We start from the raw sequence: 14,358 nt of genomic DNA on the forward strand, positions 1-14,358 counted from the left end.
AAATGATGCCACTTAAGAAACTGTGAATTCTAGGATTTCGCTCCCAGTGAAAGGAAACAGCAAGGAAGTAGCATCCCACTGGATTCCCACCTGGTCTTTATCAATTCAGAACTGTGAGGAAGGACAGGCTGGGAAATATCCAGAGACAAAGTACACAAAGCAGACAAAATTGTCTGACTTTAGTTCATGATCAACCTAGAGTAGAAGAGGTACAGGAATGATTGTCAGAAAAAGAGCTGGCTAGCAGAAAACCCACACAAGAAAGTAAATTAAGATTTATCACATTAAATGTGATAAATTAAATGGAGGACATGAAGTAACAGAAATAGCACGCTGTGTTCTTATGAACAGCAGATGTTCTCCTGAAGCAGTTGGTCTCTTCCCTTGGTTAAGCCTCCATACTAGATTAGATGGATGTCAGGCTTGCCCTGATACAGTAGTTATTTTCCTCATCTTTTTAATCTCGCTACTAGAAGCCTAATCAGCCTTTTTATCAGCTTCTTCATTGCCCTAAATATTTTTGCATATTTCTCCCCCAAATACTCTCTGCAGGTTTAAACTCATCGTATCTTGTATTATCCTCCCTAACAAGCTGAAAGTCAACTTGTAAATATATCCCCTGCCAAGACCAAGCTATTAACTTCAAACATGAGCTTCATGATTTTAACCTGGAGCTATGGATTCCTATCAAACTTGTGATCACACTGTGCATTTGCTTACCTTTCAACCTGCTTTCACCAGAGCAGGCTATGGAAATTTCCACTAACCTTTGCACACTACCATAGTTTTAACAGTCAAGTAAGAAACATTTCCTTCCTCTATTTCAATATTTGAAGGATCAATTCACTTCACACTTAAAAACCAAGCAAACCCAAAACTTGGTCCCTTAGAACAAAACGACTAACTTTGCACGGACAGAATGGTCGGGCAGGGGTGGGGGGGGAAGCCCTCCCTGAAGGGAGTAAGTTAAAATTGCCAGAATTAGCGTTCTTCACTAGACCCACTGAACGCAGTCTTACAACACCACCGGACAGCTTCCAAAAAATACCAAGTTGGCATCTTTGTATTTTTCAGTGCTCAGTTCTTCCCCACCACCACCTTTACATGTGTTTTTTCTTAAATTAAGACTACACAGTTTCTAAATCCTTTGTACTAACTACCATCTTAGGCTTCTTTCTTTTTTCTTCTTCACTTGCAAGCATAATAAAGGAAGATTAGACTGCAGGGCCTGAAGCACAAAAAATGAAACTATTTCTTTTTAATATTATTTTTTGCAAAGTTATTGTTCTATACTGTTCATGTTACAATACACTTAAAGGAATACTGTTATAAAGTAAAATATTCAGAATCAGAAAACAAACCTCACTGTAAGAATATGGCCAGATTTCACAAGTACACTTATTTTCAACAGGATGTCTGATTCATTCCTCCAAATTTGGGCAAGAATTTATAGTTAAATTATTAATAACAATGATAAGAATCAATTTAGTACCTTTTATAGCCTCTTCAAAAGAACAATGTTGGGCTGGGCTGGAGATTTCCTTCTTCACATTAACATTCAGAGTACCAGCTGTTGAGACAAAACACATTGAGAACTTCCTTATGTTAAAACAACAAACAAGCAAAAAAAACCAAAGCAAACCAAAACAGTTACTTATATCTTAAAGAAATAAAGGTCCTCTGAAAACCACACAAACTTTGCAGTGTGTATTGTAAATCAATAAATAAACAAACAAAAAGACATGATCTTGTCAAACTTCAACTTTCCTTAGGATAAAGCTTGGTGCTATCTTTTGTTTGCATTTGGTGCACTGTATGCAACATGTATACTTTTTTCGTGCTCAGTTCATTTTGAGCCTTATACTAGAAATGGATGCTACTTTGTAAGAACACCTGTCTCCATGCAGCTGAAATTTGAGATACTTGCCACATAAACGAGAAAAGCAAAGCCTCTAGATTTTATTACCTAACAGAGCAAACCTCACCAGCAAGAGGCATTTGAAAAGATCCACGTTACTTAACAGTTCTGTTGTATGGACTAAACACTACGAAATCAGAAATGAGATGCTTAGCAGGTAAAACTGCCCATTCCTTCTTCCAGTTCTCAGTTTTACATACATGTATCTGGAGTGTACGTAAATGGTTGCACATCATGTGATCTTCCAGCATTGGTAACCACATATATTCCCACAGAAACAGCTGAGGTTATTTGCTGGTCATGATATGGTGGCACCTTCACAATAAGGTGGTTCTGCAATGCAAAAATAATTTTGAAAATAAGACATTAGAAACTGTATTTCATCACTATTGAGCTTAATTGTATTTACATCCATCAAACAGAGAGAGTGATCACCACAAAGAACAAAGACATTGGGGGAAACATCAAGTCACATTTTCAGTGAAATAAACTGATAACTAACCTGTGCCAGAAGAGAGATTTGAATTATCTGCCTATACAATGCTCACTGGCAGTTTGTAACTCAAACGGAAGGTGCAGAAAGGAAAGACATGAAGTCCAGTACTTTAAACATAAGCTTATGCCTAACATGCCTTACTGAACTGCAGTTTGCCATCACATTCTGCTGGACTCAGACACTTCGCTGTTGTGCTGAATCAGGTCTTTGTATTCAGCATGAACAGATGGAGGATGCAGTTTCATGTCACACCTAAGAGGATTTAACGCTGAGCAGACATCAAAAAATAGGCCTGCAATCATTCATCAACAGTAAGAGTGATTAGTGATCTGTCTATTCCCCAACTACCTGTCTACCCTGCTAGAAGTAAGAAACAATTTCTACACCAGTGCCTGCATGGAATACTGCCTTCAGAGGTGGGAGCAAGATGACATTTGTCAGACATCATTTACGTCTAATAATTTCTCTAATTTCAGTCCAATAGTCCATAAAGACACTCTGTGTGTCAAAAAAACCCACAACCCAGCACCAAATACTTCGCAAAACATTTCAGAGTGGAACAGAAATTCAGCCAGGTACAAAGACTATGGCGTACATACAATCTATTTCCACTCAGTAGTAATCTAATGTGTCCTTAGGAAAGCTACTGGAAAAATTGTATTAGGCCTTCTAATTACACTGTAGGGCAAAGACTTGCTCACCAAGTTCATATACCACACTCCTACTGTGGTATATGCGGCATACTGTGGTACCTAAGTTCTCAGTTAGAAACTGAACAATTATACTTGTATAAATCCAAAACAATTATATTCTACCAGACTCACTGAAAAACCTATTAGAAGAAAAGGAATATTATTTCTAGAAATGCAGAGGAAGAGGGAAAGGCTTATTTGATTTTTCTTCAGAAATACAGTTGGAGTCCTTCTTTAAAAAAAAGAAGTAATAACAATAATAATAATACAGAAGTACCTGATGAAATAATTCCATGTCTATTTCAGCTTCTGCCTTCCAAGAATTCTCATCTAAATGAAAGTTGAAAAGAATAATTTATTGCATATCCATATAAATCAATTCATTTTAGTGCCTTTGATTCTGCTGCTCAGTTTGCTCTCTAAAGCTAAACTTTATCAACCAACATAAACCCAAACATCATGCCAAAGAGCATGCCAAGCCATTATTACTTTCACACTAACCAGAAACATTCTCTTGGAAAATCACTTTTGTTCCCTTTAGAAAGTTCTTGCCAATCAGAAAAACTTCCTCTTCACCCTTCACTGAACAACTGTGCAGACTTTTCTTTAGGATCTCTGGAACTCCTGCTGGTTGAGCTGCAATTGAAAAAAAACCCGCAGTTTGAAATCAAGAAAATATCAACAGCAAAAACAAAAAGCTTTTACTTACAGCAGAATAAAGGAAAGAACAAAATAATTCTTGAGCTTCTTCCTTTACTATATCATTCATGATGAAACTTTTCAGAAGACAACCGTTTCTATCATTCCTACACTAAATAGAATGACCTCAATAAAAATCACATTTAGGTAAATAAATGATCCACTAATCTTTTCCCTTTTCTCCTGCATTTATTAAATCTGCACAACAAAACTTTTAGTGCTGGAGCTAAATCTCAAGAAGGGTTCAGAAGGAAAGAAAATTTGGTTCTGTAATCTCCTGGCATAAAGAGCAATAAACGAATGCATCAGCCCTCAGACACAGCTGAAGCACACCTTCAAATTTATTCTTAAGGTCATAAAAACTTATTTTTTTTTAATGAAGCTTATTTCGTTCTGTTGTGCAAAAAGGTAGAAGTAGTAATTCCTGTATTACCTGGTTTTTTTACAGATTATTTTTTTTTTTAGTAGACACAGCTGTCTGGCTGGTGCAAGAACTAACCCAAGGCTTTGAGCAACCTGGGCGAGTGGCAGGTGTCCCTGCCCATGGCAGGGGGCTGGAACTAGGTGACATTTATGGTTCCTTCCAACCCAACCCATTCCATGATTCTATGACTTTCTAGATGCATATATTTCAGCTAATACAAATCCTTGCAAGAGTCGTGTCTCTGTAGTTAGGATTATAGCGATTTATAGCCCATAAACCAGCCAAGAGACCGTGGCTGACAGCTACACATCCCTGGAAACCTCTGCCTCAGCCAGCGACTCGGGTGAAGTTTCACATAACGCAGATTACAAACAGTCTTTGCTGCAAACTATTTCTATGCTTTTTAAAGCATAGAACAAAGAAGACCATGTGTGTTAAATGAAAATGAGCACCAAATAATTCAAGTGGACATTCATTTTAAAATAATATACTTTGCACATTTAGTATAAATTAATTCCACTTTCTAATACAGGTTTCTTAACAACCTTTTCTATTCACCATAAAATCCTAGGGGCATAAGCTTGTACTTGTGCTTTGCACTTACATGGCCCACTTTCAGTGTTTAGTAACAATATTCTCTGGGCTTAGCACACAGAAGAACATACATTCTGTAGCACTCCAAATTATTTAATGACCTTTCGGAAAGGATTTTTCTACAACTGTTGCAGCGGGTTCCTAGGCAACCATTACGCAACGACTAAATATGCTCAAGGCACATGAACTTCTGAAAAGAGTAACTGGATTTAGGTTTGCTAGCAAGTTAACAAAGCCTATTTAAAACATAGACCTTAAATAAAGAGCCTGCATCCACTTAATGTCTTTCCTACGGTTTTAGGAACATAATTGCAACTTTGATGGCAATAGTAGTTATCAAACCCAACATGAACAGGCTCTGATGAGTGAAAATGCAAACCTTAATATGAGAAGGTACAGTATGCATCTGTAGTAAAATGTATGCAGCAAACAAATCAGCTGTAACGTGCCTGAGGAGATGATTTATATTAACAAATAACTCAATAAACAGTAAATTGATGCCATATTGATCAGCCAGTATTAGCATTATTTGGTTGGCTAAGGTCTACTGCAAGTCACTGTAACTTTGGAGTAAGTTAAGACAGCAGAAGCACAAAATCCTGGAAAGCAAGCCTGGAAAGAGCCTCAAGAATTCCCTCTCAACCTTCACATCGTGAGCAGTTTTACCCACATCACTCCTCAAAGACACAAGTCTAACCAGAGTATTTTGTTTCTTTGTTTTACACTTCGAGCAATGGAGATGCTATAAAATTCCTGGGCAATCTCTTAGCAACTCATACAATTAGCAAGATTTTCTTAGCAACTGACCAAACCCCAGCTTGTTAAAAACAAAACAAATTTACTCTTCACAGTTTTGGGTTTGGGTTTGGCGGTGTTTTCTTTTTAGAATGGAAGAATAGCTTGCTTCCTTCTTTCCTTCTTCCTTTTCTTCTAATGGCCCTTAGCATGTCATCCCTCTCATATATTCTGCTTTTAATCACTGCCCACATCTCAAAATGTAGCTACTAATGTTATGGGTATAAAAGGGATGCATTCAGCCATGAGAGCATGAAGACTAGAAGGGACCCTCACAAAAATACTGGAATGGCCTTACCAACAAGCTAAGCAGGAAGTGCACCAAATACAGCTGCTTTTTTTTTTTTTTTTTTTTTTTTTTTAGCTAAACAGCCTATTTTAAAATCGGTCTCTAAACCATCTCAGACTCTCAGCTTCCACTTAAAATAGCCAGTTTTGGATTGTTATATGTTTAAGAAAACACCAGATGATTTCCATTCCCATTTCTGCTATGATTTAAATAATTTTCCCTTTAACCACTAAGTTAAAGATATAAACAAAATGTATACAGAAACAGCTTTTTGAAAATTTATAGAAAATGTTTTTTTCTTACATCTGAAAATTAGGATCAGATCCTACGATGCTATACTGACTGAAATGGAGCTATGGAGACAACCATATTTCTAGCAAATGTACTTACGTATATTTCCAATAACATAAATGCATAAATCTGAGAACCCCACTAGTTTAAAAAACACTGGAAAAAGAAAGATCTAGCAAAAAACAGCAGGAGGAAGAGGAAAAAAAAGTGATGAGAACACCTCAAGCTGACCCTTCTGGAAAAGCCACCCAAAATCAAACTATTGCCTAAAGCCTAGCACACGGCTGAAGATAGGAGGAGAGTCCTCCCCTGCCTCATCAGGACACGTCTTTGGTTATCAGCCTTTTCAGGGTTTGTGCAGAGTTCCTGCTCTCCCCAAGTCTTGCAGAGGCATTCTCTGAGACAGTAGAATACTGGGAGACGGGCTACATGCCACATCTGCCAAATCGCCTGTTGCCTGCAGCACTGGAATCGCACAGTGGTATCTGATGTGGAAGCTCACATGTTTTTAATTATCTCCTCTTGCAATCTGTTCTTTCACTGGCAACAAAGCTCCAGTTTCTGATGAGTTGAATAGGAGCCCTGACACAATATGTACTGACAGCATTTAGGAAAAAAAACCAACACACACACACACAAAAAAAAACCAAACCACCTTTCTATACAACGGAAAGAAGACAACACAAGCAACCAGGAGCTTGCATATTCACACTGTGCTCCACGCATGGAGAAAAACCTCTTCTACCATCTTGTTCATCAAGATGTATCAATAATCCCAACAACAACTGTACTGAACACATTTCCCCCTCTTTTCTCTTTGACAAATAAGCAGAATTCCCCATAACTGGAAGTCACTGCAGACTCTACAAGCACAGGCAGCCCCTGAGGTACTGCAATCGCCCCTGATTTCGTCTTCCCTGCTGTTCAGTGTAACTTAACCAGTCATCACAGCCATCTGTGCTCCGTGCTAAACAGAGCATTTTAGTAAAAAACTATTACAAGTTTCACTCTTGCACTGGACCAGAACAGATGCAGCTCTGGTCCAATGAACTACCACAACTGTAAAGAGCCATGCTTCCTAACTTACCAGGAGCCCTTGCTATGACTGAAAGCTGACAGATGAACGTGACAATACAGAAGAGATTAAAACCCGTATCAAAAAAGTCATAGAAGCAAACATGACAAAAATTCTGACTTTTTAAAAAGGCAAAAATTAATTTAATAAAAGATCGCAAAATTTGTAACTACTTCTAAATATTGGTCAGCCATTTCACTAACACCTCATCCCAAATAAAAATCAGTCCATGGGATCTTAGCCATAGCAATTCTGAAATAATCACATATTAACATCGGAGTATTTTTTTCCTCCCCAAGGCATTTTATGACAATCATACTAAAATCTAGAATCCTATAATAACAGCTTTTTATTTTGATACTTACTGCACAAAATTGGGGAAGAAGGTGTCTGAAGAGTCAAAGTTGAACCATCTTTGCGCGTGATGTTAACACGGAATACCAGCCTAGCACGTGTGCTTTTTTTCTTTGAGCCAGCAATCCCTATCCTAGCTTCAACATCAGCATTTCTCAGCTTCAGTATTCCCACACAATCAACCCTAACAACACAAAATAGTTAACAGTTTAATAGAGTTTATTAAGTTCAGCATCTTTAATCGACTAGTTACATAAACCATAAAGTCAAAACTCTTGAAGTAATTACTGAAATATTATTAGAGCAGGTTTTTTTATTTACATGAAATCTCTGTATGAGCTTTCTCATTATATAGCCTGGTTTTCAATGCAACCCTACATAATTTGGATGATGAATCGTGACAGGAAGGGATATGAAAGTAGCACAAATAAAACATAAAATGCAATGTAACAAAGTAATTCTGGTAAGCATTCAATTTATAATCGCAGATCTTCATTCTTCCAGTCCCGGGGCTAGATCTGGGTTTGTAGGATTATCACTACAAAATATCCTGCATACGCTTAAAGCAGTACCAGAAGAAAACTTACTGTAGTCATATTATTTTTTTATGCTCAGTGGACCTTGGAAGTGATACATCATACCATAAACTGTGGTGCTATGTGAAATATATGGGTGAGAGGGAGATGCAGTGCTAACTTTCAGAAAGACATGCTCGATGCAAAATGGTTTCAAGCAATAGATAACAACAAAAAAATCCAACCACCAAACACAGTCTGATGTATTAGGAAAGAAGAATATTGTAATTTTACCAATCCTTAGGCCCTACATCCAAAAAGCACAGGGACCCTCTGACATCTAATTTGACTACAATGAATTTTTGTGCTGCATGAGGGCCAGCAAGCAACAGCTAGGGAGCAGAGGAGGAGCGCGTGATTCAGAAGGTGGCACTGGCATTACCACCATCAGAGAGGTGCTACAGCATCACTGAAATACTAGGAAGACTTCTTTTGAGACATCAAGGTATCGTTTGAGAAAACAGCCTAGGCAAAACTTTTCTTCCTAGATAACTCCAAATTCATCTTTCTAGTATCTCTATACTTAGATGGTTTTACATTAACACTTGAGGACAATTATAAAATTACTCTTTAAGAGGCAGTTTCTGAACTTATCGTGGGAATATGTCCTGTATTTTAAAAAATCAAATAGATTCAGTCTACTGGCAAACTATTATCCTGCTTAAGAAGTGGACACTGTAAATTGAATAAACGTTTCTTCTCCTGAAACAAGACAAGCTTTAAGTAAAAAGTGGCAGCTTGAAACCACATACCCATTAAAAAAAAAAAAAAAAGTCATTCAACCAGAAAGAATACTTTGAAAGATCACTCCCTTTCTATACATTAAGATACATGTGAAAAGCCTGCAAGAGAATAATTTAATATCTGAAGTTTCTTGTGAGATCTGAAAACCACGCAGGCAGATGAACACACTTGCTCAAAAATCAGCTACTGCCATCAGACCAAGCGCAACCCTCCTCAGCAGCAGCGGAACACTGCCTACGGTCATCTGTAAAGTGTATCCCAAACACCACCTATACTCGACCAGACAAGCTGTGTAACAATGGCAAAGCAGGAGGCTTCCGTGAGAAAGGACTATCTCGTGGAAACGATAGAAATGGAACAAGCAAAGCAAGAGAGAAGAAAAGCCAAAGTCTAGCCTCACTAGTCACAGCTCCAGCTGTTTGGGCCAATATACTCCTTCCCTCTTCCAATTAGCAATTCTGTACTTGTTAGAAGACAGGACAACCAGCAGAATCAGCGACCAGTTTATAGTTCAACTAATGCTTGAATATGCACATTATTGATCAACCAGAACACAGAACTAATGTAACAAAGGTAATTGATACAGGTTAAGGAGACCAGATTTAAGCATTAAGTATAATAAACAAATGCAGAATGCAATTTACAAGTTTTTCTTACACACTCAGCTTCACTAAGTGCCTGGTGTGTGCCAAGATGTTCAGACATTTAGCTACCAACCAATTCCATTGAAAAAGGAAAATCAGTTTCTGAAAACAAGCTAATAAATGAAAATATTTTTTTAAAAAAGTTACTCACGCAAGTGTCATATTGTTGCTTGGGTCCAGTCCGACCTCAATAACAGTAGTTCCCTCTATATCCACTTCTTTACAGGGAGTGGTGTTTCTCCCAGTAACCCTGCAGGCCTGGTAGAACCCATGCGGCTTCACTCGACCGGAGTCATTACCCACAAATACCTGCAGCACCACCGGCTCGTTGTGACCTTCCAGCTGAAACATGGCAACACAAATTAAATATATCAATTGGCCAGAAATGCCTCTTAATTGAAACAGGAAACATTTTATGCAGCAGAATATGAAGTGACTCTGCTTCCAGCGTTGTTGGAAACAACCCTAAGGGAAGAAGCAACAAAAATCTTTCATCTAGTTTATGAACAAAATGCAAATATTTTTTATCTTTTTTCATTTGTTCTTCCATTAAAAGACAAGTCAGCATTTAATAAACTGGTAACTTTTTTTTTTTTTAATTATTAATAATAGTTTATTTTAAACCTGCTTGAATCCTATTCGCCTTCACACAGAATTATGCTAACTTCAACTTTCAGGTCTCTTATAACCCCTTACTCCCACCCCAACCGTGACTATTTCCCTGTCTCTTGCCAGGATCCTCCTTCCCCCCCGCACCTACATCCAGCAGGCAGCTGAGAAAGAGAACACTTGCTGTGGTTGGTTCCAGTGTTGATGAGAATTTGTTGGTCAGTGTGTATGTGCAAATCAATCAATTAGCGTGCTACACTTCTAGGATCCCATCTTCATGCCAGCAGCACCTTGCAATTTTTGTGAAACCAGAATAAAACTGTCTAACACTTGCAAAACCACTGGGTGAGTCAGAACAGGGTGAGGGGGGAAGCAGAGGCAGGAATGGGATGAATGATTGCACAGCCCAACCACACAAACCTAGTTTTCCCTCAGACACCAAAATAAAAATTGGCAACTTGACATCTCCTACTTAAAGTTTATGAACAGTGTCAGGATTCACTTACTGAAACAATAAATAAAAGCTGATCAGATGTACATTTCACATAATGATTTAGCAGTCTGGTGTGCAAGCCGTAATTACCCCAGAACATGTTAGTGAAAAACGTGTTTGTTTTTGTAACATTGACATCCTAGCATGAAGGATCTGTGTCCTTCTAATGCTTTTTTCATTAGCAGAACCCCACTGTGGTGCTATATGCTAAAAATACTCTGAGGTAGAAGTAGTCTTGGTAAAGCTGGATACTGCATTACAAAGTAACCTCTCTTACACTTTTACATATTAGGTAATAAAATAGTCCAAGTGAATACACTTACTTATTAGGTAATAAAATAGTCCAAGTGAACAAGAAACACTAGATTTCTGCCAAATTCCCAGGCCAGAGGTGGAAATTCTTTGCCACAGCATTCCACAAGGAGATAAAACAAGTATTTTTCATGTTTTCATTAAGCCACAATTGTTGCTAGAGGATTTCTGGGTGACAGTATTACGTTTCGTCCTAAGCCTGGGAGCCCAGTCTACTTGCAGAAAGATGCTCAACCTTTACCAGTAAGAGTTTGCAAATGAAAGCAGAATCCTCCAGAGGATCTCTTAGGGGATTAGTCCCTGACATACCTAGAAAATTAAGTTCTTAGCAAATTAGGGGGGGGGAAAGCAAATTAAAAAAAAAAGAACAAAAAAACACAACAACCAACAAATACTGATAAAATCATAGTATGCTTCTTGTGCCCAAAAGGAGCACTTAGCTTACAGCAGACAGGTGGATTATGACTGTTACGGATGGGCAAAGCCAAAATATTTCTGGAGGTGGCCTAGCACAGGCTCCCCCACATGAACCACCCTAACAGGTCTAGTGCATATCACTGAACTCAAAATCCAGGACAGCACTAATAAACAAGAGAGCGTGAAAACAGCCAACAAGGGACTTAATTTCACCAGATGGTCAAAAGAAAGCAAAGGGCAGTAAAGGGTACTCTGATATTCCACCATTGAATCTCTCTTGGACGGAAAGCTGAATGAACAGTCTGTGTCACATCACCAAGATCTCCTTGGCTAGAAACAGCATCACCACAGCTAACCAGTGCGGCTTTTCTTCCCCAGTGGTCTGGTTAGAAGAAGATACTAAAGGTGCGCAAGAGCGTCTCCCATCTTCTAGATGGTAACTGCTCCAGCTTTGCAATACTGCTAGCAAGAAAAGACACAAACCCGCGACTGATGGCTGGAATACCTCCGCTGACGCTCTGCAGTCAGGATAATCTTTCTTTTGCCAGGCAAGTCACTCTACTACGATTCATTTATACAATTTTAAATTGCATATTGATTGTAGACTCTCTCATTCTAAATCATCAAATAACACTGTTTTCTTTAAAGGGCCACAGAACCCGCTTCTCCTCCTCAGTCTGCTTAAGAGCGATGCAGTCGGAGTGGTCGCCTGTCACAGGTGCTGCCAGGAACAGCAACCACCAGATCTCTGCTGAACTAGCAGCATTTTTACACTGTTCATCCCCATCTTTAGAACACCAAAAAAAAACCCACCCCACAACACACAAACGAAACAAAAAGCCCTCTCTTGTCCTTTACATATTTTTCCTACTAGCTCAGACTGCCTGAAGACCCACTGGCCCATTTCATCTGTCCAGCCCTGGCAGACTTTTACAGGCAGGGTATGAACTAGTTTGCCCACTGGTAAAGTGAGCTTGAGCTTCCAGGAATTCAGTAACACGAGACTCTTCCAAACAGAATGTTCACTGCTGGGTGCTAAAGGGTAACTGGGAAAGGAATTAAATTCAGATGAACAAAGGCCCATTAAGAAAATTCACATAAATGAGCACTAGATCACCATAGCAACAGGACTATATGAATGAATCTTTTCTTACGAAACTTTACTGGATTTCTGCATTACTCAGGAGAACTGAGCAAAGTGCCAGAGATGTTTTTAACACTGCTGAACAGGACTTTAAAGATAAATATACTTCTATACTCTGTCAGCAGTAGTCAGCAAAAATTTTAAAAGCTGTATCATAAACAAACATTTCTTTTTGGACCTGGTAAATTAGTTTGGATTGAGAACTGCTTTGCTGCCTTCTCAAAGTGGCATAACTAAGAAGAACTATGAAAGGACATGTCTTTCACCCTTCTTATTTGTATGACAACAAATATAGTGGTCTACTCACTCAACCTGCTGGTCTCACTACTCCCAATATGACCAGTATGCCATTTGCCTCAGTTCCAGTGAGTGTGCAATGCTGGCCTGTATTCAGTGCAGCATCCACTCTCACATTCATACCGTGGTCGCTACAACTTCTGTGATGGTATTTGACACCAGTTCGTCTGTTTGCTTCTGTGCACGTCAAGTAAAGCCTCTCTCCTGGTAAGCCCCTCTACCACCTGCGTTAGGAAACCTTAACAAGCACAGTCCTCGAGTTCTTCCATTGCTTCCACCAGGCTATGCAGCCATCCTTGCAGATGGACAGATGGCTGAAACCTTTCATGCCAGGAGAGGTCTGTATGCAGGATGCTCCTGTTCACTATCTATAGAAAGCATCATCTATTGTCTTCCCAGTCAGGCAGTCTGTAACAGATACCAAAACAGCCCTGAACTTCCTCCTCTGCTCTCAACAGGCCAGTCTCCAATCTCATGCTGGAGGTCTGCACAGTCGGGGAGCTCCCTACAATATGTGACTTCCTTTTTTCTTCCTAAACAGCTGGTGCACATCCACAACTGTGTTCCAGCAGCGCACGCTACCTCAGGTCTCTGTGATTCCAGTCAAGTCACAGCCCTGTGACTACACAAGGGAAGAAACCAGACCTGCAAATTCACACTCTGTGCGTTAGCGTGCAGTCACTGGAGGACAGCCTTCGCGCCTTCTCCCTTCTGAGCAGCAGTGTGAAAGATCTCTTTGTGGCTGGCTTCCTTGTGTTTCTCCCCTATTTGTAGTTCCTCTTTTACTTCCAGGCTTTGGTCCCCATCTTCTGACGAACTTACAGTAAAGCCCTCTTCACCAGCCTGGCAAGCACAATCCTGAACAATTTTTTCCCCTCTTTGAATAAAGATGAATTACATCAGTCGTCCTTTCCTCCCCTCCAAATGAAGCAAGACAAAGAAACCAAATGCTCACTGGAGAAACCAGCTATGCAGCCAGGCCCTGGCTTCCCGACTGCATCTGCTCCATCCAGATCCTTCCCCTTGATCAGAAGGATGAAGGACACCATTCAGCCCTGTGTGCCGCTCACCCCTGCCTCAGAGCAAGTGATCATCAACACTTCAACTTCAGGTCACCGAAGTCTATACAGGAAACGGGCTGCTTTTGTTACAAGTGCATACAACCGCTTCACCTTTCCTTCCCCTCATTCTCCAGTTTTACTCGTCCCATGTACTTCAATACAGCTAACCACACTGAGCAGTATGACCCATAAACTACACCTCAGTCAGATGTTTACAACTCTACTTGAAAGACAGACACTGGATATGTGGATTCAAATACTTCTCACTAAAAAAAAAACCCCAAAAATAAAAATAAAATAAACAGCCCCACTTTTATATTTTTAAATGAAAACTAGTTTTATGTCCTTACCAAAAAGGCATAATGACGACCCACTGTCATCAGCAATCAAACAGTTACAGCATTTCACTATCCTAGTTTTGTACGCTTCAAGTGT

At 39.4% G+C, this 14,358-nt stretch overlaps 1 protein-coding gene across 6 annotated transcripts in view; it reads right to left on the bottom strand.

The window, feature by feature from the left end:
- NFAT5 (nuclear factor of activated T cells 5) overlaps positions 1-14,358 on the bottom strand; it is a 75,779-nt gene that overhangs the window by 14,818 nt on the left and 46,603 nt on the right. For all 6 annotated transcript variants that reach the window (XM_055818722.1, XM_055818721.1, XM_055818719.1 and 3 more), the window contains 6 exons: positions 9,742-9,932; positions 7,639-7,811; positions 3,608-3,742; positions 3,384-3,436; positions 2,119-2,251; positions 1,493-1,570 (listed from right to left, as the gene is read on the bottom strand). In XM_055818722.1, coding sequence (XP_055674697.1) covers positions 1,493-1,570; positions 2,119-2,251; positions 3,384-3,436; positions 3,608-3,742; positions 7,639-7,811; positions 9,742-9,932 — 763 coding nt within the window. The remainder of the gene's footprint in view (positions 1-1,492; positions 1,571-2,118; positions 2,252-3,383; positions 3,437-3,607; positions 3,743-7,638; positions 7,812-9,741; positions 9,933-14,358) is intronic.

The sequence above is a fragment of the Falco peregrinus genome, chromosome 14 (genome assembly GCF_023634155.1).
Source record: "Falco peregrinus isolate bFalPer1 chromosome 14, bFalPer1.pri, whole genome shotgun sequence".
NCBI classification, from domain to species: domain Eukaryota; kingdom Metazoa; phylum Chordata; class Aves; order Falconiformes; family Falconidae; genus Falco; species Falco peregrinus.